General features: G+C 31.2%; 3 protein-coding genes across 8 annotated transcripts; 1 reads left to right on the top strand and 2 right to left on the bottom strand.

The window, feature by feature from the left end:
- Positions 1-1,718: 1,718 nt before the first annotated feature.
- LOC126781799 (60S ribosomal protein L39) lies at positions 1,719-3,615 on the bottom strand. Its single transcript, XM_050506837.1, has 3 exons — positions 3,506-3,615; positions 3,304-3,407; positions 1,719-1,815 (listed from the first exon to the last, which is right to left on the bottom strand). The coding sequence occupies exons 1-3, from the start codon at positions 3,506-3,508 to the stop codon at positions 1,767-1,769; spliced, it is 156 nt and encodes a 51-aa protein (XP_050362794.1). The 5' UTR covers positions 3,509-3,615; the 3' UTR covers positions 1,719-1,766.
- Positions 3,616-4,302: 687 nt separating this feature from the next.
- LOC126781791 (translation initiation factor IF-3, mitochondrial) lies at positions 4,303-5,865 on the top strand. Its single transcript, XM_050506827.1, has 3 exons — positions 4,303-4,709; positions 4,924-5,149; positions 5,268-5,865. Exons 1-3 carry the CDS (start codon positions 4,459-4,461, stop codon positions 5,445-5,447), a joined length of 657 nt encoding a protein of 218 aa, XP_050362784.1. The 5' UTR covers positions 4,303-4,458; the 3' UTR covers positions 5,448-5,865.
- A 265-nt stretch (positions 5,866-6,130) lies between these two features.
- Positions 6,131-22,776, bottom strand: LOC126781789 (insulin-like growth factor II). Of its 6 annotated transcripts, none has more exons than XM_050506824.1 (5): positions 22,599-22,776; positions 14,108-14,284; positions 12,052-12,169; positions 10,938-11,194; positions 6,131-7,132 (listed from the first exon to the last, which is right to left on the bottom strand). In XM_050506824.1, exons 2-5 carry the CDS (start codon positions 14,274-14,276, stop codon positions 7,047-7,049), a joined length of 630 nt encoding a protein of 209 aa, XP_050362781.1. In that variant the 5' UTR covers positions 14,277-14,284; positions 22,599-22,776; the 3' UTR covers positions 6,131-7,046. The 6 variants fall into 6 exon arrangements, with proteins under 6 accessions (XP_050362781.1, XP_050362778.1, XP_050362783.1 ...); XM_050506821.1 differs by having other exon boundaries at positions 10,930-11,194; XM_050506826.1 differs by having other exon boundaries at positions 11,095-11,194; positions 22,599-22,770.
- Between the last annotated feature and the right edge of the window lie 315 nt (positions 22,777-23,091).

The following is a 23,091-nucleotide window of genomic DNA, read 5'->3' on the forward strand; positions in this document are numbered from 1 at the left end:
CCCATGTAAGCGTTTTCAGGTAGGTTGTCACTGGTTTGGCAACATGTGTTCGAGCGTTGTCATGTAACAAAAGTACTTTGTTCAATCTCTACTCTTATAGCGACCATTTTTCCTTTAGTGCTCGACTAAAACGCATCAATTGAAGTCGGTAGCGATCTCCAGTGATAGTCTCATTCAGTTTGAGCAGCTCATGGTAAATTACGCCCTGCTGACCCCACCAAATGCAAAGGAGAAGATTCGAAAAATGGATATTTGGTTATGCGGACGATGATGATGCATGGCCGGGCCTACCCCACGCTCTTTTACGCTTTGTATTATAGTACTGTATCTAATTTTCATCGCTAGTCAGGATACAGTGCAAAAAATCTTTTCTTTTCTGCCGTTGAAGCAGTAGTTCACCCGTAAGAAAACGCTGTTCGACGGGTCTCGGCTTTACCTTAAACAGCACTCAATGTCCTTGCTTCTGGATCATTTCTAACGCTTTCAAACGTCTCAAAACATGGTTCTTGATCAAGCAATTCCTTTAATTCTTTGTCTTCAAAATTTTTGGTGCACCAGACCGTTCCATGATTCCGACCGTTATCCTCAAGCTCAAAATCATTTTTTTGAAGCGTCGAAACCAGTCTCTGAATGTCGTTTCCGACAGAGCATTGACACCGTAAGTTTCAATAAGAACTTTGTGTGCTTTTGTGGCAGATTTCACATTTCTTTTGAAAAAAAAATAGTGCAATAAAATTCCTCGCCAATACACTTTATTTTTGCGCCTAATAAAGTGTATTAGCGAGGATTTTGGGTTCTAGACATTTTTAGAACCGAAAAATATTTTTTACACTATGGTGAGCCAATATATATTAAAAGTTAATGGCTACATACGTATTTACATGCACGTAGTACTGGTAATACCATTTCTTAAGAAACAGCGAGAAATTATTCAAGGACATAACCAAAAATGATCCAACCCTACACAATGGTCTAACCAAAAGCAGATTTAAAATCTATATACACTTAATCAAAATAATATTATTATTATTAACGTCTTTATAGTAAGCTTTTACAAGCACTTTGGTAAAAGCTAAAGCTATTGTCATTTATAGAATTATATTTAATGTAAAACTACCACTACCAACCAAATACATATTTCAAATTTAAGCTAGTCGAAAAATCTATTGAATTTTTGATCTATCATTTAACCAACATGCATTGCCTGCAATAAATCTTTACTCGTTACTGATATTAGTTAAAACATTTTTAAGAAAATTATTCATATATCTCAGATGTATTCCAAGCGATGGAGCAGATAATTTAAATTTAGTCAATAACAATGATGACTAATAGATACTATGCACGTCAATCTTAGATCATATTATGAAATTGAACTTTTATACACAATGGGAATTTCTTCGGGAATTTTTCTTGACAAAAAATACTATACACAATGTTTCATTTCACATTATATTTTAATGTCATAACTATTTGTTATTTGCTACTGTGTTTGTTGTATATTACATTCATTTTGAGATATTTTATTCACCAGTGTTTTTTGCTTACTTTTTTTTTCAAATTGGTACAATTTGCAAAAATTGGTCTATTTAAAAATATTTTTGTATTTTAATAGGAATACTATAGAGTATTCCTATTAAAATACAAAAATATTATAAAAAAGCATGTGATTTTATAGTGTTTAATACAAATAAATGTATTGAGAAATTAAAAACAAATGTGTTTTCAAATAAATTTATTCACTTAACAGGTACAAGACAGTAAGCTTACAGCTTGAGCTTGGTTCTCCTCCAGTGACGCCTCTTAGCATTGTAACTGTAAGAAAAAAATAAGCAATAAATATTTATTTTTATTACAATGATATACTACAATATTTATTACTCGATTTATCAACAACTTTATATTTCTTAATATTGTATTAGGTGGGTATCAAAAAATTTGTAAAATATTAAGGCAATGGAGTCCGACCTTCTTCATGCCAGATGTGTAAGTCAAAAATAATAAAATAAACTAGAACTCTTTAACAACAAATGAAACATTTACAACTCCATCACTTTTACCATAATATTATTTTGTTTGTATCAATTATTAAAGCAATTTTCATACCATGGTTATTGCAGGCAGAATAAATATAAGGGAATTAGTTTAAAATAATCTTGAACATACATGGTTATAAAATATCATTACTTTCTCTTGATTTATTCTATCAAATTTATAAAATGTTTGATTTATTGTTGGTTAAAAAAGATTTTAAATAGAAATATTAATTATTTTGTGTCATTATTATTTCATAATTCTTAAATTTAATTGTTATTATATATCTATACACACATTTATCTTTATAATTAATATATGTACCCATTCCAATCGAAAGAGTAAAGAAAAAAAACTTTAGATTTTCATTTTCTCACAAATCCATAGTGAGTATATAAGAGTATTCAAGAGCTCGACCAATGATTTTGCAACAATTCGAAGTCGAAGTTGTTTATTGGTCTTTACTTCTCTTGTGGTTTGAATACACAATAGTTCAAAACATTTAATATAACAGAAAATATAATAAATAATAAATATAGTCGAGTATTCATCAAGTTTTTTATGTAATTTTTATTTTTCTGGATTTTTATATTATAGTATTTATAACATTTGATATATTCTTTTGGGTTGATAAAAGGAGCCTTTTTACATTTTCATGCAAATAGTTCATTACTTTGTGGTGATAGTAGTATTGTTGTATATATAAGGGACTTAATTTGTACCAACTAATATGACAGACATTATCCCCAAGCTCCTGCTAGGATGCTAAAGTAACCTAGTCTTACTGCATTATAGCATGCAGTTCTGTCAGTGGAGAAGTTTATATATATTTCATACCTATAAAAGTATGACATTTGTTCGAAGCTACAAGCTTTTATACAATACTACTTATTGTATATTAAACAAAAACTGAAACAGGTTTTAATTTAATACTTAAACAATTAAGTTTAAAGAATTACTAAAAAGTATTTACACAACAAGAACTAGTGACTTTGACTTTACTGTTTACAAACGTAATATTATTTTTTATTTTGTTTTCTAGAATTAATTATTCCATATTTAAAAATTTCTAAAATAGTATTATGATTTTATAAACACATACAACACGCCTAAGGTAGGTAGGTATGCATATGCATATCTGTACGTAAATTCTAGAAAATAATAGTAATGGAAAACAATGTTATTGCGAGTGCTTCGAAACCGACAATAAGCAACTGAAAAAATAATAATCGCTTTATATTTAAGTAATTATAATAATAAAAAGCTTACCGAATTGTGTTTCCAGTACGCATTCTGACCCATTGGGGAATTGGTCTGTTTTGTTTCAACTTCTTCGCAAGCTTGCGCTTAATAATAAATGTCTTGTGGGCCGACTGAAAGAGTAAGAATAACAATTTAATATCAAAATCACTTTAAATTATTAAGATTATAACGATAATGGTCGATTTAAAAAAAAAACCTGTACTCCTACCATGTTTGCCTTCCCGCTGTCAATACTAGAAGAAAAAGATGGAAGATTATAACTTCGACTTTGACGTAGGCTCTTGTCCAAAATTTTTAGGTACTGAGCATAGATAATACATATACACTATTACTGAGTATAAGTCTTTTAACACAATTCCCAAATAAAATAATTATTTTGTACTTATAAATTTTAATTCCTAAAAATTTTAAATAATTACTAAATTTAGTAAAACGTTTTTTTAAAATAACTATTTCAATTATTATCAACACTGTCATAGTGTTTATCTCATTATTTTAATTACCTATAAAAGAAATTGTACAAATTTTAAAACCTTTACTCAATCAGTCGGAATCCGCTGCTTATAGCTACTTACAGATCTCTATTAAGTCTGCCAAAGGTCCGATCTCTACCTTTCGGGTCCAGCGGGGTATCAACAACTTTTTATAGGTGCACTCCAGAACCTCCTGCGTTTGCTGATCTTTCTCGAATTCTCTAAGCCATCAGCCATATATATGTAACTAGTATAAAGAAAGTAATCAAAAATGTAGTGAATGAATGAGTCTAGTGAGTAAGCCCCAAAGCGACCCCGTGCGCACTCTGTATAATCAAATTTGATCTGTAATGGTGATTGATGATTACATGCCATAATCATAATCGTTAATAATTAATCTGATTACATTTTTCGCAAGTCTGTCACCTATCTTGGGAATCCATCTTGTTCAAATGTAATTTTTGTTTATGTTTTTTTTTCACATAATCTGTGCTTAAAACATTAAATGTCAAATTGACAAATACGTTTACATTGATATAGCAATTTCCTTTTGATAAATCATAAATATTGAAAGTAAATTAAATGAATTTGTCTTTAAAAGTTAAAAAAGCATGGCCTTCTAGATTAATTAATGTGATAAGCAAATTGATGTTCACTTTGTATTCACTTTGTTTTAATTTATTAAAAAATGAATAAGCTTCTTACTTTACTTGGCCCAAAAAGATTATTTGACTGTCGTTCTATTACCACAAGAATTGCTGCAGACGGAAAAGATGTTCCCAAAAATAAACAATACGAAAATAGAATTACACTAATTGGATCAGATAATTCAGTTAGTATAACGGATCTCAAAAATGCCCAGAATTTGTCAACTAGACGTGATTTAAAGTTGGTTAAAATCCAGGATGCTGATTCGAAGACAAGACGACCAGTTTATAAGTTGGTATTTTTTGAACTTCTCATTCATTATACTTATACTTCATTGCTAATATTACAATATTTTGCAGTTTTTATATACATAATAAATGATTTTGTTGTTATGTAATACGAATAATAAGACTTCTTTTTAAACAAATCCTTTGGAAAGCAACTTTAAATGAAAGGATATGTTATATACTCTATTAAAGATTGTTTACTTAAAATAAATTTACAGATTACTGACAAGTGCACAGTATCATGAAGAAGAACTTTCTAGAAGAAAAGAGAAAAAAGCATTATCTGATAGCAACACACTTAAAGGTCAAAAATTGATGACTATATCTTCAAAAATTGCAGATCATGATATATTGACAGGTGTTAAAAAAATGGGAAAACTACTTGAAAAACACTATGAAGTGAAAGTAGTTATATCTGGTGATGAAAGCGAACACTCAAAATTGGTATATGAGTCTTTATGATCTATCTGTAAAAGTTTGTAAAACAAAACTTTTTAACAAATAAAATAAACAAACATTAAATAATCAGTTTTTAAATATTATATATAATATCTTGTTGCAGGAAAGGATATATACAATGATAGAAAAAAATTTAAAGGCAGTAGGCAAAGTGGTGCAATTACGAACCAAGGGAAACAATATGAGATTTCAAATGATACCAATTAAAAATAATAGAGATCAGTCCAAAGTTGAAGCTAATTCTGGCGATAATAATAACGACAATAACAAAGGGCCTCTGTGACTAGCTGTATTTTTTGTCGCTTTAATAATTATCAAGTACACCATTTATAGTAAACACTATTTTTCTAAACATGACTTAAATAGAAAAACCAAAGAGGAAATGTTGTGCGACAGACAAAAACACAGTGAGTGTTAAGACATTTTACTGTATTAAATTTAGTCACTATTATTAATATAGTTATAAAATATATAGTTTAAGATTAAGGTAAATTATATTTGATTTCTTAAATTAAGATCTTTAATAAATTTTTTCCCTACCACCTAAACATCTACCCAAATGAACTCCACATTTCTAGAGATAATCTCATGTAAACAAAGAAAAGTTTGAAAACATGAACCAAACACAGGATTTGAACATTTGTATCAAATAGATAGTTTTATTATAGAACCCAGATACCTCAGTGGATGTAGAGCGATAAACATTTGGAATAATTAATGGTTGTTAACATTTACAAAAATGTTAAATAATTATTAATTTTATTGTATTATGTATCTATATTATATAAATTGATTATTATTTATGAATAGATAATTTACTGATGTTATGCTGATTTTGATCATGAAAAATTGATCATGCATGCATAATTGAACATGCTTATTTCCATGTATATATCAAGCTTATATGTTGCATATGATCAGGTCTCTAGTAATAAGGAACGATTATGTTTAACACAAAAAACTAACTTTAGACTTACAGCATCCATTTAATCAGTCACTTTTGTTCTTATTATAAAATTCATAATACATCCTAAATCATAAAACACACGCACATTACAAACATGGCAAGGAAATACAAAACTAAGTGTATAAATCTAGAGTTTATAAGTTAATGAATTATTTTTTAATTGGAATTATCACAGATTCATTAGAGATCTTTAAATCTTATGTGGTAGGTGATTAATTACATATACCTTAGAAAATAAAATAGTCATAATTTTATAATGTATCTATTATGGTGCTCCATTCTATTGCAGACAATTTAAAAATATGATTCAGATAAAAAGAGGTTACAAAATTAAAGCATATATAGTACCTGGAATATTCTCACTTATATAGTATTTATTCGAAATAATACATGTATGTATATTAAAAATCAGTAAAGTGAGGTACCATTTACAGTGCACAATAAATACTAAGAAGTTATGACATCACTATTTAGATATATTGTAAGTTTTTTCTATAATATAAAAGACAAAATGAGTTTAATGGTCCGTTTGTTAAATGTGATTGTTGTTTTGTGATTTATTGCAAGTGATTATAGAAATTTGTAATAATCAAAATTTTTATAACTTTCTTCTATTAGGTAAAAATATTAACTAGTTATTTGAACACATTGCACGGAAGGTATTTGTTACGTATAGGTAAATATGTTCCATTTTGAACAAATTTTGCCTTTCATCTCAAAACTTACGTATGTCATATTTCAGTGAATATTTGTTTACTCATATTTCCTAACATTGACCTAGGGAACACCGGGTCGCTGCACCAAATGCAAACGAGTGATTGCGTGTTGTTTACTTTGCTCGTTTTTATCTGCTGTCAGTTAATTTATGTGTAGACTGCAACATATGCATATCGATCTCGTTCAATCGATGGCAAGTCAGTGTTCAGGGTTCTGCCCCATGTCAGCAGCGGTGACACTGTTCCCAATACTGGCGCAGCGCGCACGGCACCTTTTATGAGCTCCTAAAAAGAAAAATAAACCATTGTAATACATTATTTTATCAATAAACTTAAACAAAACTTGTTTGGATCCAGAGACAGAGCAAAGGTCATGGTAGTTTAATTAATTGCTTGCAGTTTTGATAGTAACCTGATATAAACTCATTAATTGTGTCCGTATTGTGACTGGTAGGTAAAGTTAATTACTTACGTTAGTATAATATATTATTTATAACTACAAAATACATCAATGAAAAATATTAGTGTTAATGATTTTAGTTCCTTATAATTAAAACCATATTAACGTCCTCGTGATTATTCAGACTTATCGTTAAGCAACTATTATTATATGTGTGATACCTATTGCGATGTAATTTATAGCGAAAATATTTTGTTAGTATTTTGCTAATTGTTGCTCTATCAGATATTTCTAACACTATTCGAATAGTTATTCTATTATACTTCTATTTGAACTTGAATACTTATATTGAAATTATACAGTATACTGCGCGATATTATATAGGCTAAAAAAACTTGCTAGTTAGTATTGTTTTTAGATAGGATATAGAAATTTAGTTGCCTATGATTAATACTACTACATTTTCATGCCGGCTCTGCTCGATAAAAACTATATTCTGAATCGATCGTAAGATTTACATTAAAGGATAATGCCAGGATTTGTATGAACTCTGGTCCCACCCTTAAATAGCGACGAGAAACATACAAACTGCCATATTTAATAAAGCTTAACTCTGATCGGACTAAGAATTAAAACTTGGAGCCACAGTAACTTTTTTCAGCTCAAAAATACCTATCCAACTATATATTGCATGTAGCTATTGGAGTGAGGAACCAAACCTTTAGCTTTAACCTTGTTAAATGACGATATAAAAGTGCTTGTAAGCACCTTCTTGAATAAATACTTTAATTTTCGTTCAATTTGATTGACATATATATATATATATATATATATATATATATATGTGTGTACTTGTTTCTGCGCGAGGTAGTAGGTACCTTATATCCTTGTCTGTACCCCCTGACAACATGTATACATGATTACATGATTATCTGTTGAGTGGTTAAGATGCATAAGCGTAACAAACATACTTACTTTCGTATTTATAAAATTAGTTTGGGTAGTGTCGCGAACTTTTCTTTAAAACTGAGAAACTATTATTCAGCCATATTCATTTTCATATACCTAATTTTATCGACTTAAACACCGCAGGCTATGGAAGCTGACAGCTTAAAGGCACGATTACTTCCGACTCAATCAACAAATATTATCTTAACCTCATCATAGTTAATTTGGGTATAATATTTATTACATAAATGATTATTAATGCACCAAAATTTAGAGTCGCCTTTAAACGACAGTTAAATGGCCTTTATTTTACTTAGCATAATCTTGCTTGTTGTGTTAATATGGCATTAACACTACAGGCAAGGTTATGTTCAACCTCTTTCATACTTAAATACCTACAATAATTTAGTTGAGGCTTATAAAATATTGAATCAAAATAGGCTTTTAAATATAGAGGAAACGAAACAATGACTTATGATATATAGCCTATTCCAACCGCAAGAGGAGTAAAGACAAATAAACATTCGAGATCGAATTGACGCGAAATCATTGGTCGAGTTCTTGAATAATCTATGATGTCCATGTCATGGATTCGCGAGAATATGGCGTTTTAAATGTCCGTGAAGTTGTGATTGGATCTTTGGAAGTTAAAGTGTTTATAACTATTTAAGTGGAATAGTGTTGTATTATAAATAAAGGTAAATTAATCAAGAACTGTTTGTATTGCATAATACAGCAGACCTATTAACAAATCCCATGGAATATGTAAATTTGAGGTTGTTTATCTTTATTTGTATAAATAGTCTCTATGCAATATTATTATCAAACGAAAATTATATGTTATGTATACTTGTATTCATGGAAAATGAAAGGCGGTTTGTTTACGTCGACAAAATATGTTTTATATGTTGTTTACAGTAACAGTAACAGCCTGTTAATGTCCCACTGCTGGGCTAAGGCCTCCTCTCCCTTTTGAGGAGAAGGTTTGGAGCTTATTCCACCACGCTGCTCCAATGCGGGTTGGTAGAATACACATGTGGCAGAATTTCAATGAAATTAGACACATGCAGGTTTCCTCACGATGTTTTCCTTCACCGTTAAGCACGAGATGAATTATAAACACAAATTAAGCACATGAAAATTCAGTGGTGCTTGCCCGGGTTTGAACCCACGATCATCGGTTAAGATTCACGCGTTCTTACCACTGGGCCATCTCGGCTATATGTTGTTTGAAATGTTGAAAATGTTGAAAATTTTAAATCTAATCCTGAGAGATAGTCGAAGTAGCAACAGGTGTGACTATGATATGAAGACAGTCGAAATAGTTGTATTATTGTCATTATTAGTGTTTAGTCTTTGTTTATTCAACTATCTACTATTAACGTATTAAATGTCACTGAGTCAACTGACTGACCTCATGAAAGATATCGAGATGAGACACAGACAATTTTTAGTATATAGTTTTGTTATATTCCTAACAATAGGATCATTACAATTATGACCAAGTATACAGGAACACCTATCCAGAAATAAATAAATATGAGTAAAATATTGCAGGGTAGGTAAACATAACATAAGCCGAGATGGCCCAGTGGTAAGAACATGTGAATCTTAACCGATGATCGTGGGTTCAAACCCGGGCAAGCACCACTGAATTTTCATGTGCTTAATTTGTGATTATAATTCATCTCGTGCTTTACGGTGAAGGAAAACATCGTGAGGAAACCTGCATGTGTCTAATTTCACTGAAATTCTGCCACATGTGTATTCCACCAACCCGCATTGGAGCAGCGTGGTGGAATAAGCTCCAAACCTTCTCCTCAAAAAGAGGAGAGGAGGCCTTTAGCCCAGCAGTGGGACATTCACAGGCTGTTACATCATTACATCAGGTAAACATTACGGATTATCTAACATGTTACTATCTTATTAAATCAATCTAATAATGTTTGTTTGTTATCTAACATCTATATCAATTTCAAAATAAATATGTATGATATATGTATTTGAATTTTCAAAATATATCAACTGTTATAAGTATTAACTTTAGTAAAGAGGCCTAAATTTAAAACCTTCATTTAATTTTTTTAAATGTTACAAGCTTATTACTTTGTTATTGTTATGTTCTAGTAAATCCCAAAATAATTACGTATTAATGTATTAAATATGATTGAAATTTGTTACGTGACATTATTAGTAAACATGCGAAAGCGTTAATATGAGTGTTAGTAGCCGTTTCATGTTCTCTTTTGTTTTGTTCGAACAATTTTTATCGTTTTACAATTAAATACAGTATTAACTGTGTCTATATAGTTAAGTTATTTGCGAAGAGTTATAATCTCGTTGTTTATATTTAGTACAGATTTAATAATAAATTGGTGTTTTTTGTTGTTAAAATACAAACTAAAATACATTTTATTCATTAAAATGTATAACAACGACCATAATACTACCTGTAATCTTATTTGAAAATATTTTAAACATTGTGTATATCGTTAGATGATTCATATTTGATAATAAAATTATCAAATTATGTTATATTATGATCTATATATATATTTATGCAATAAACAGAAGCCTGTATGATTTTAAATTAATATAATTATTTGCATTCTTTTTATTTCTCGTTAACTATTTTAGCTTTATTTGAGAACTGGTTGCACTTAATGTAAGCATTCACTGACCACCAATATACACAAAGAAAAGAGAACAAGAACACGGCGAAGGTGAGACACACCATGTTACCCATGAGTGAGGATCGCCGTCGGCCCGAGCGCCTCTTGCGCCGGCACCAACAACGGCGCCCCCGCGCCCTCGCGCGCCCGTACCCGCGACTGCGACCGCGTCCCACCTCGCGCCGAGAGCTTCCCGTCTCTCCGCTCGTAGACCACTCCTTGCCTACCACAGCCGGAGAAACAACCGCCGCCTCCGCCTCCGCCTCCGCCTCCGCCGATCGGTCCGCGATCATATGTGCTTCCATGGAATCCAGCGGTGATTCAGATCTGTTCAAATTGTATTTAATTATAGCCAATACATAGATGAAGTACAATATGACTTTTTATAGTAATTGTATAAACTAACGGCTTCTGAACGTCTCTCCGCTGGGATAAGCCTTCCCCCTTCTAGAAGATTTGGAAAGTATTCCAATGCCTTTTGATGGATTAAAATGAGGCAGATTTTTATCCGATTCAGTTATACCTAACTGGCGATATTATGCTTTATAATCAACCATATTAGTGATTAATTTGTGTTCTCATAAGCTGAATTTTTATTTGCAAAATATGTGTTTCTAATATTTATCTCGTATTTGGCGGTAAAGTAAAACATCGATAGAAACCCATGCTTGTTAATGTTAATTTGCCACTTGTATTCACCAATCCGCATTAGTGTAACGTGATGGTATTAGCTTCTAATTCTCTCTTCAAACAGAGAAGGCTTAAACTAAGCAGTGGGATATTTACAGGCTGTTACTTTACTTTTAAGCACATTTAAATTCAGTAGTGCCTGGCCGGGTTTGAGCCCACAGTCTTTGTTTAAGATTCACGTGTTCTTATACCCTAGGCTATCTTAGGATTTTTAGGTCTTTAAAGTAAGTGACTCTTCTTAATTTAACTTATTTTATTTATATATTTACGTAATGCTATAGATATTATGCTGCAGCACCAATTTTCTTTAACTGTATAGCCAGTTCCAAACACAGGAAGAGTAAAGACAAATAAACAACTTAGATATATAATTTGGATTGACGCAATAGCATTAAGAATAAACTACGTTATTCATTACAAATTTGCAAAAAATGGAGTTTTGAATGTGAACAAAGTCACACATTATTGCCTTATTTAATTTATAAGGTACTTACTTGGCACTAATAGCACAATATGCAGTAAGCTGTTCCCAAGTACATCCGAAAACACAGCACTCATCTGCGATTCCAGTTCGTCTTCTTCTTCTCACCAATGCAGCTGGCTGCTCTACCACTGCCGAATTTATATTACGGTTAGCGGTTTTGGATTATTTTTAATACGCTTATGTTAATCGAAATTACCTGTTTTTTTTAACAAATAATTTCGTTGAAAAATTTTATTTTATGGATAGTCCTTTTGCATGGTTTATTAAATATTTTGATAAATATTCTGATTGGCATTAAAAAAATGTGAATCAAAACACAATAAAAAACTATTTATCAATATATCTTACGTCGTATATTATACACTAGCCTATTTTTCGTTTGGAAAATTCCACAATATTGCCGTCTATCGACGTCCTTGGCTCATATGTGAATGTTATATATCACGAAACCGATCCGTGGCTGGTTGGACTGATATTATGTGTATGTGGGGTCACTATTAAATAAGAGGGTAAGTGTGTTGGCAGTTGTTTTTCCTGCGATTAAGTATTAGATGTAAACATTCAAGAGGTCGCACGATCTGATGATAAAAATATACATTTATGTATATCTATCAATGTCGGACAGTGCCTTTATGGTATCATTGAGATTATACATAAAAAATAGTGCTAACTAAATAAAAGGCAAATAGTCGCAGCCGCAGTTTAGTGATACACCAACAAAATACTGAGAAAGTAAAAATAATAAATTTATATGGACAAAAGTTTGTACGACATATTATTATATAATTATATCCATTGGTCGCTACGTATAATTGACATGAATATAAATGCTTAGATAATAATATCGTAAACTTCTTCAAAAGGTATAAATTTAGTGTAAGAAATTGTAAATGTTTGTTTTACATTTAACAAAAACAATAAATAGTCAAAAACCAGAATGAAATATTAAGTATATATTTAAATAAGTAAACCAAAAAAAACCCAGCAAAGAACAAATAGAAACAGTGTATAGAGAAAATTTACTTGAAGGAGCACAGATTGTTCGACACCGAGTAGTTAACTTGATTGACTATTATACAAATTATAAACCTAATTATAGTGATAGTTGTTACTATTATTAATAGTTTATTAATATTCCGCGTACAAATATATATAATGTTATTTAAGTGAAATATTTATTGCCTAGAATTGCTGATAAAAACCTATTCAATTGTGAAGAATAACTTATTATATTAGCATAACCGTTTCTTTTACATGATAATCCTAATAATTTCAAGGTTCTCGAATCTTTTTCAATACGATAGGATAGCACGAAATAAGGAATAAAACATTTTTAAAAAGGTTATGAGACTAAAGACGCTAGTTTTTAACAATCTTATTGGAAATAGAAGTAAATAAAAACAAAATTGTTGTATGCTTCATTTGTTTCAATAAACTTACATTAACCGAAACTGATAACCTAGTAAGGTGAAAAAACTATTTTTATTTCGATAAATACAATATATTAACTATCGATATCTTTTTCAGCTTCACAATATTATATAATCAAACGATGCGACCTTCTTTATAGCGTTTAATATTAATCACTGTCGTTAAGCGGATATTATTATATAATATTAATTTATATAAGTTTAATGATTTAGAATTTCAGTATATTTTATAGTAAACATTATTACAAGATTATCATATTTTTCTTAAACAAAATGCGCGATAGTATTTTAGTTATTTGATAACCTGATTTTGAGCTATCTTTGTAGAGTTTTGTGCGTAAAATCTGTTCTATTTTTTAACTCAGCGCGTGTAATTTTTGAATTAGATAAGTAAGTATATATGTAATATTTTTAAGTATATTAATGATTCAAATTCAGTTTGAACATATATGACGTACGTACAAGCACAGCGCTTGTAGATACCTACACTTTTAAAAAAAAATCTTTTACCTATAAAGGAATGATGAATTTTAATATTTCCAATAATTTAAAATAAAATATTTTTTAACGAAGAAATCATTAGATCTCACTTTATGTACTAGCTCGTTTTTATTTTTTTTTAAATTAAATGTTCACCTGTAGGCGCGTCCCAAGAAGGGCTATTGTACTCGTGGCAGACTCTGCTCATGATGTCTCCGAGCTGTCGGCCACAAAGTTTTACAGCGGCCGTGGCAGCTTCGCTCCTCCAGTCCCACAGCATCGCCAGTCCAAAAACTGATATATGCATCAACTTCTTCGCCAACATGTTGTTTTCTGTAGAAAACGTCAAATTTTAAGTTTGATATTCGCAAAGAAAGCACTGATATTTTTTTTACAATAGTTTAAAAAACTACAATATAACAGGGGAATCATTGGCAACCACAAAAGGAAAAAAGTTAAAAAGTTTTGATTTGTTAAAAAAATAAGTGTTTTTGTTTACGTTTAAAAATGGGTATGTAAAATGTCAATTGTTATCGAAATAAAAAAATATACGTATCACAGTTATTATTTTATAAGTTTTTATTAATTAAATAGATAACCTCATAAAATACTCCGGAAGCTTAGCAATAGTATGAAGCGTCTTTTTTTCAAACGTACATATGTTTCTGTAATCTGAGCTGCGAGTGTGCGTAACTCGAGAAGTTTTAACGCTTTTATACCGAAGGGTAAGTGTAACATGATATGGGCTCCGCCCTGATACTCTACTGAGGATAGCGGATATAATACATAAATTACACAATTTTCATTTCCTAAGTGAATTTTCACTTTGGTAATAAATGCACTTTTAGTAGAATGGAATGACCAATTCATTTCAATGCGCCAAATCGTTTTTTGTTGCTAACGAGTTTTTCAAATATGTCTAAAATAACGTAGTTTTGATTTACACGTGAATAAGCAACCGATAACTACGTATTTATTTGGTACAGATTTTTTTTTTATTTTTTTTTCATTATATTAAAGAGAGGAGGAGAATCGTTTTGAGGATATAATACAATGATAATTGTACTACTTAAACATAAAGAGACGATTTTGAGCAATTTCTAGACAATTTTAACGAGTTATTCATTTGTTGCAAATGTAAAGACATTGTCCATTGAGCGTCTGACTGACATATTGAAATCCAAATTAAGGAGCGCTTTAAGTAGGCGTTAAACGTGCGGCTGTTAATGTTCTAATTTTAAAAGGTAGTTATAATAATATTTAATTTTATATTTTAATTTAAGCTCACGTAATAATTACATGTAAAATTCAGTCAAAATTTTAAACTTAAACTAAACCTTTTAAATTGTAAATTTCTTTGGGTACGACGATGTAAATTTTCTAGATAACACTTACGTGCAACGTTTTTATATTTACGTTAGCAAACGCTTCTAATAAGTATATTGTTTAATTTGTACTGAGTTGCAACAACATCAGAACATTTTGTTATATCGATACACGGCAATAATGAGAGGTTACATATTAGGTAAAGGAGAAATTTTCATAAATTAGTTTTAAATAAACTTATTTTTTAATATAAATAAACGTGTTAGAATATTATTTTGAAAGAAAACGGTCACGTTTAATAAAATTAAATATTACAGCACATATGTTTGTATGCTATGTAGTGCCTGCTAATTTTACTTAGCAAGTAAATATGCTGGTTTGTTATAAAATATGTAGGCGTTCCGAGAACCGCGATGGTTATTATGAAACTTGAGTGATTATATAAATAAAATAACCATGTTATGTAAATAAGGACTGGTATTTTACCTAAAGAAATACATAAAATATTATCCTTTATGATATTTAGTGTGCCAAACTAATTCATAGTAAATAAAAATATTGTTTTACCCTACCAATACGTTATTTTTTCCCATTATCTGTTGTTCTATCCATTGACATTCACTATTGAAAACAATATATATCTTTGTGCAGTCAATTCTAGAGCAGTTTCGAGACACGTTCCAGAAAATTGATGGTTAGTGATAGAATTTAAGTATTATTAAAGAAAATGAATAAATAAATATGATGTGAAATAAATACAATCATAGTTTCGTTAAGAATACATGTAATGTAGTATACATTTGTTTGTGTTAATTAAGTATTTAAAACATTGTTCTTGTTAAAATAATCTTTAGCAACAAAGTATATAATAAAGCCGTATTCCGTCACGTCATACGATTCAGATTTACCCGCAAGACGCGCCAATAGATGTTTTACATTAAAATACGAAGTCGGATAATTGAAAGTGGCTGTTAATATTTAACATGTATTGGCGGATATATTTTTAAACTTGGCCGGTGTGCACTATTGAACGCGTTGATATACATACACATAATATATTTATTATGATTTTTAAACGTTTAATATCGCGTCTATTTAACTGCTTTTTTTGTTGCACTAATCATTTAATAAAAGCCACATAAATTTTTGCTGTTTTTCCTGTTTACTTAGTTTGCATTAAAATGCCTATACTTATTAAAACGAAAAAAGTAATAAATATATATTACTTTTAGGCAGTATAGTCCTTGCTGTAGCTTCTTTGTACGTTGAAATGGATATACATACTAATTTGCAATTACTTATTTATCTACGGATTCGTAAATATGAACGATGCAATTGCTTAAAAAATATGTACATAATTTTATTTTTAATTAATAATTTGGGAGTCAAATATTTAGCCTTAAACATATTATACCGAGACAAATGAATGTTAACCTTCATCATTCATAAAAATGCAAATCAGCTTCTTCCTTTCCTTAAGTGCCATTCCAAGAATAGTATGGGGTGGGTGTAATATCAAATCGAATCGTCATCATCATGCATTGCTATTTTTTATATTTTTCTACCTTTTATTTTATGAAAGTTACCTCAACAATGCGAAATACTTAAGAACGTGCAATGCAAGCGAAGAGTTTACATAGCGGTCTTTTCCAAACAAATGATAATTCTTAGAAGTCGTTGCTAAGTATAAGGAAGGCAAACTCCATTATTGAAGTCGTTATTTTTAGTCCTAATCAATTTATCTCCCCCAAGCATATACGATGCATTAAGCCAATCATACAGTTCTGTTTAAAAATAACTTCAATGACACAATTTTACAGTAGGTCAGTATTATAAGAACAATAATTATGTAACCGTCTTGTATAAAAAAAGCGTGATTTAAAACAACATTCCATAAAAACTATGCGATTCGTGTTAATAGATTAAAAATAATGTGGAATGTTTTATCACAAGTGATTACTATGTAGGTAATTAATACTTTACATTATTTCGCATTAATACCTTTATAATAAACATTGAGTTAGGTTAGTATTACAATATCGTATTAGGCAAGATAATACATTTATATTTATTAAATTACAGTACAAGTCGGTTATATTAACACACCTCAAGTCTATATTACGATAAATGTTGCAATGAAAAGTTGTTAGTGAGTTAGTAGTGAGCGTGAATACCATGTACCGTGTCAGAGGCAGTCAATCGGTCACATGCAAGATGCGTGCACTCGCCGTTTCTAACTCGCTTTACCGCGCCTTGACGTTGACCTCTTTCGTAGGGCTTTTACATAAAGTTATTCCTGAATTATATTATATATCCTAAATTCATATTATCGAATCATTATTGAGTGTAAATTATTGTTTTGTATTTAAAGCTAATTTTATTTTATTAAACAGCAAGACTCAAATTATTTATAAAATCTAAAATGTTATTAAATAGATATGAAATGATTTTTTAACGTAAACGTAGTGTTATTATATCGGTTAGACTTTTTGGTAACCCTAGAGATTCCACACTGTCTGATGAACGCTCGCTTCGGTGCTCGTGCACTCGATTGAATAATTACATCTTGATCTGCAGCCTTGCCAACTACCACGGCTTTAATCAATAAACTTTTAGTACAATATTTGTACAAATATGAAGCCGCATTGATTTTATAATAAACTTATTGCGCTTATACTATTATTTACTGAAATAAATAAAAAAATATACGTCAGTAAAAGAAAACAAAATTAAAAAATAAATAAATTTAGGTATCAAAACTATACAACATGAAATTTACAATATTTTAACAAGTTTTATAACATTTATTAAGTACATAATTCTTGATTTATAACTGAAACCGTAATTTTTATTTATATCATCGTCAACATCATCCGTGGTAAGACTTCCACCACTGTTAATTTTATGCCTCTGGCCTGCTCTTGGAAATCTTTTGTTTATATTCTTTTGTAAGACTTAGCGAGTAGAAAGAAAATGAAAATGATTAATATAAAAGATGACTATAAATAAGTAAAACAAAAAAAAAACAGAAAACAGTAAGTTCAGATTTGCATTGATGCGTGTGTAGCGTGTACCTGTAACTTATAAATGCCTAGCAACAAGACACGGTAGTGCGAATAAGCAGACGATAGGTAATTCAAGAGTTGCGGGGGTCAAGTGTATCGTCGGCTCTCCCAATTGACGTTTCGCGGCAGCGGTCAGTGCCTTCAACACACACGCCGATACTCTAGCACCAAATAAGTTCATTTATTTTTATCTCCGAAGAAATTGCTTTTTGTTATTGTTTTATCCACTAGAGTTATTTTTAAGAATGATAAATACGATACACTCATAATCAGAATTTAAAAATAATAATTCTTCAATAAAAATTACATAAATTTGTCTTTTGCTTGTGATAGGTATTTATTACAACTTTTGACTATGATACTTTCATATTTATTAGAGGTAATTAATGTAAAAAAAAAACACAAAACAACGATAAAAAACATAACGACAAACAAACAACATAGGAGAACATTTTTTTTCTTAATAGAACCTCTCTCTGCTTAAAGATTTTCGTATCAGTAATATTGTTTTATTAACATGGCAAAGATACGATTTGATTTCAAAATATTTTAAATTTTTATTTCAATTATGATAATGTTTTGATAAATATGAAGTTTTAATTAAAAGTTTTCGTGACATGTTACCTTGCTTTCAACATTGGAAATATTCGAAATTCGAATGCGATTTAATATATTGTTAGGTTTGCCTGAGAGTCAAAGTCGCAGGTAGCAGTATGCCCGTTCGATAAACGCCTCTGACCCCAATTTAAAATTTGACCTTTTAAGATTCACACACTTCGCTTACAACATTACTTTGTGAGTGATTTCGATTGACAGCGTCACAGGATTAAGTTAATTTTAATATTTTAGCTATCATAAAACAACGCTTATAAAAATTGTATTAATTTGTAATTATTCTTGTGTCATTGTGTATAATGTGTTATATTCCATATTATACACAAATGAATAAATAAATATCTATTTAAAATAATCTAAAAATTGTGACAAAACTAAAATAATATATTTTTTAATTATATAAATTCATTCGTTCTCCATTCGTTAAGCGAACGTTTTTGGTCGTAATAATAATCATTGTCAGTTTACCGAAAAATGTCGGCAAATCTGTTTTCGAATCTTTAGATATAAAATTAAAGTGGAATTATGTAGTTAAATGTAATATTGCTGTATTACAAATGAAGATATATTAATCAAGAACTGTTTGTAGTGCATAATATAACGGAGTTATCAGCAAATCACATGGAATATTTAAAATTACATTTTATTTTAGTTACTCCTATTGTGATTGGAATAGACTATAGTTTATTTGATGATGGTCTAGCGTAGTAACAGTGAATGTCATAAACTATTGTCACAGGTTCGCTCGAGCCGGATATTCACATTTGCCGTTGATATGAATTGACATGTAAAAATGTGATGCTCAAGAAATAGATTCGTCCAGTTGCCATGGTAATCAATAAAAAAGCTACGAAATATTTAGCTATTGTTTTGATATATATATATATATATGTCTGCTTTGTCTATTCTAAGGCACGTAACATACGTATCAGCCATGCAGACCATTGTTTCCGGGTGGTCCTTGTTTGTGCTACTTATTATTTGTAGACCATCAAACGTTACAGTGTACAGTTAAATTGATCACACGATGTAGCGTTATAACGACTTTTAGGACTTCATACGCTCGACGAGTCTATTATACTCTACTGTCTGTTTGTCAGTCTGTCCGGTCTATTTTCTCTGAATGTAATGGTCAAAAACACTCGAATTTTAATACTCATGTTAAGTTCCGTGTATAGTGTACATTCTGACGTTGAACCTTGATATTGGAAATTAGATGGATAATAAATATTAGTGTGTAGATTTAATACGTGGGATATTACATTTACACATTAGTGTTCGGGTGGTCTTGATAGGGAAATTATTGTAAGAGTTCGTGAGAAATTCTTATATACTGTTTACGCCTGTAAGTCGGCTGCACAGAGTCAGTAACTATTTTCTGTGGCAACGTGATTATACAATATAATTCCAGAAAACACCGAAACTTATTGATACTTATTGATACTTACTGATATTTGGCGAACGACTCTGCGGCCAGCAACACACGGGGTGCGCAGGCTCTTGAGGAGTTAAAGGCCTCCATAGTGTCTGCAGTCGGCGTAGTGATAAACACCCGGCTGGCGGTATTAAAGGAGCGCCCCCTTTCGCCTTTGCTAACGGTGCGGCGTCAATGGTTACAAATTGGTAAGCTGCACCGGGAAGTTACTTTGTGCAGTTTGCGTGGACGCCGGAAAGCACTCCGGGCACGCGATTGAGTTGGGGGAATGACACCCACCTATCATGAAGAGTAAGGTGGTTTTAGGCACCCAGACCACCATCAACGTCAGACGGCGCCAAGCCGAAGAAGAAACTGCAATGTCAACATAACCGCTGAATTCAGCTTCCTTCAGACGAATACCAACCACTGCGCCGGGTCTCAGGACCTATTGCTGCAGACCATGGCGTAGTGGAGGATCGACCTGGCTGTGACCTGCGAGCTCTATTACATCTATTACGGGAACTTAGACGACACCGTTGCTCACTCGGGGCGAAACGGTTGGGGCGACGTGCAACCGTCTGTTGTGCGAGTTTTCATCCGTTTTCGTCGTAGGCTAAACGGCTTTGACGCGGACTTGGAGGGACAGCTGCCGCCCGCTTTTTGTCAATTGAAAAAAGAGCTGCAACTGACGATAAGTCGGGCCAAAGGAAAAGAAAATTCCGAACCCACGACGCCCCCGTGACGGAAACGCTGCCGCCCGAGCTTCTCCTGCGTCTGGTTTAGGAAACTATTTCCCCACCCAGGTGAGTACGTCCGTTCGAAAATGGCTAATGATAAATCGCGGAGCGAAAGATGGAGATGACCCTCAAAGGCCTTAAGACCAGATCAGCACAGCATCGGGCGTATTCTGTGCGACGCCCTGGAATACATCGGTGGGAGGTTGATAAATATTTGGGCAGCCGGCAGTTCCCTAAGCCTTGGAAGGAGAGGAAGTGGTCCCGTTCTTCAACGAGAGGAAGAGTGTGTTATGTCGCAGATGGAGATAATAAAGGATATATAAAATTAGCCCTCAATGCCCGTTTAAAAAAGAAAAATATAATCTTTCTCCCCTATTATAACAATAAAATCGGCAAATTGGTTTGTGCGGTATCGATTTACGATGTAGTTAAGCTTTAAAGTTTAGTGCCAACATAAAAGTCCATATTTTAGCAAACTACGGACAGTTGTGGTATGTTTTTACAAATTTATGTTTGTTTGCACATAATATTAATTCACATATATTTAAATTGCCACTAGATCGCCGTCGCATCTGCTTAAGCAGCCATTCAACTTAAAAAAACGTAGATAATTATAATATGTGCATTTTTAGTGTAGTTTGCCTAACTTGGTTTGTGTAGCTTTGTTTCAAAACAATATATAATCATAATCTGTACTTTGACTGGGTCGATTGGTATAAATTGATGATTGCGATAGATTAAGTGAGTTTTAAAAAATCATTTTCTAAAAAAGTATTCCTCCAAATGTTAGTTTTTAAGTTACAGTTAAGTTGAACGACAACAAATATGTAATATATTATCGTCATATTATGTTCGTTTTAAAATAATCAATACGACTACTATTACAATTCTAAATGTACACATAAGATATACCTAAATTATTTTTTTTATGTTAATATTTTGGCCTTATTATATTTAGCTTCCTACGAATGCTAAAACTGAAGGAATGACTACCGTCGGTTACTATTAATTGACCTACTGGGTAGGCTACAGCAAATAAAAATATCAAAACACTCTTAGTAGGAAAGGATACCTCATAAGAAAAAATATCAAAAACATCTTTACATATAACATGTATAATTTTATATTTATTAATTGGCATATAATAAATAAAAATGTTTGCGTACTCTTTGGATTTCCAACTTTACATTATTTTTGTTAAGTTGTTTTTGTGAAGACTATGGTACTTATTTATGTGATAATAACACTTAAAATAATTAATTTTTATTTTATTTTATTTTAAAAGCAAAAATAAACACCTTATTTAAAAAAAATCCTCAATAAGCCAGCATTTATAAATTGTATTAAAATCTTTAAGCACCTTTTGCATATGAAACATATCTACTTAGTTCTTATTTTAATATTACTTTATTTTATATATATTAGAGTATTTGATAAAAATGTGCAATATTTGTGTTATTATATCACTTTAATGAATAGTAACTTACCTTTGAAGACCTGGAATTTTGGTGATGTGTGATTGTTTCACAATCGGGCACTTGCGCTGATCGGCGCGCGATATTCGATCGGGTCGCAGTCGTGGCGCACCGCGCACGCTATAGCGTCGTTCAGTTGCGCTGCTCACGCTGTCACCAGCGCGTACGTCGCTCACGCTTATAACTGATGATGGGCGGTGTGCGCGCACCCATCACGCCCCGCCTCGTCGCGCCCCGCCCGTAGCACCTTCGACACGTGAAAACTATACACTCAATAAATTTAAGTATATTTTGTTCGCGTAAATTGTAGCATTTTTATTGTCATTATTTAAAATTTAAGTGATATCACCATATTCCCATATCCCAACAACATTGGTAGTTATTTAATTATATCTTTAGCTTCTGTAATGATGGATGAAATCTTATTAAAACTGTGTAAGTTTAATTAAAGCAATAAGTCAATAGCGACATCACCAAAACAGTGAACTGTATCTCGATAATATAT

This window comes from Nymphalis io, chromosome 4, assembly GCF_905147045.1.
Source record: "Nymphalis io chromosome 4, ilAglIoxx1.1, whole genome shotgun sequence".
NCBI classification, from domain to species: Eukaryota; Metazoa; Arthropoda; class Insecta; order Lepidoptera; family Nymphalidae; genus Nymphalis; species Nymphalis io.

Excerpts from the sequence above, each read along its gene's own strand:
- LOC126781789 (XM_050506821.1), bottom strand. The coding sequence starts at position 14,276 with ATGTTGGCGAAGAAGTTGATGCATATATCAGTTTTTGGACTGGCGATG. Across the intron at positions 11,195-12,051 it reads TATTGTGCTATTAGTGCCAA|ATCTGAATCACCGCTGGATT; the intron begins GTAAGTACCTTA and ends CAATTTGAACAG. Across the intron at positions 7,133-10,929 it reads CCTCACTCATGGGTAACATG|GAGCTCATAAAAGGTGCCGT; the intron begins GTGTGTCTCACC and ends TTTTCTTTTTAG.
- LOC126781799 (XM_050506837.1), bottom strand. Across the intron at positions 1,816-3,303 it reads CGTACTGGAAACACAATTCG|TTACAATGCTAAGAGGCGTC; the intron begins GTAAGCTTTTTA and ends TTTTTCTTACAG.
- LOC126781791 (XM_050506827.1), top strand. The coding sequence starts at position 4,459 with ATGAATAAGCTTCTTACTTTACTTGGCCCAAAAAGATTATTTGACTGT. Across the intron at positions 4,710-4,923 it reads ACAAGACGACCAGTTTATAA|ATTACTGACAAGTGCACAGT; the intron begins GTTGGTATTTTT and ends ATAAATTTACAG. Across the intron at positions 5,150-5,267 it reads AAAGCGAACACTCAAAATTG|GAAAGGATATATACAATGAT; the intron begins GTATATGAGTCT and ends ATCTTGTTGCAG.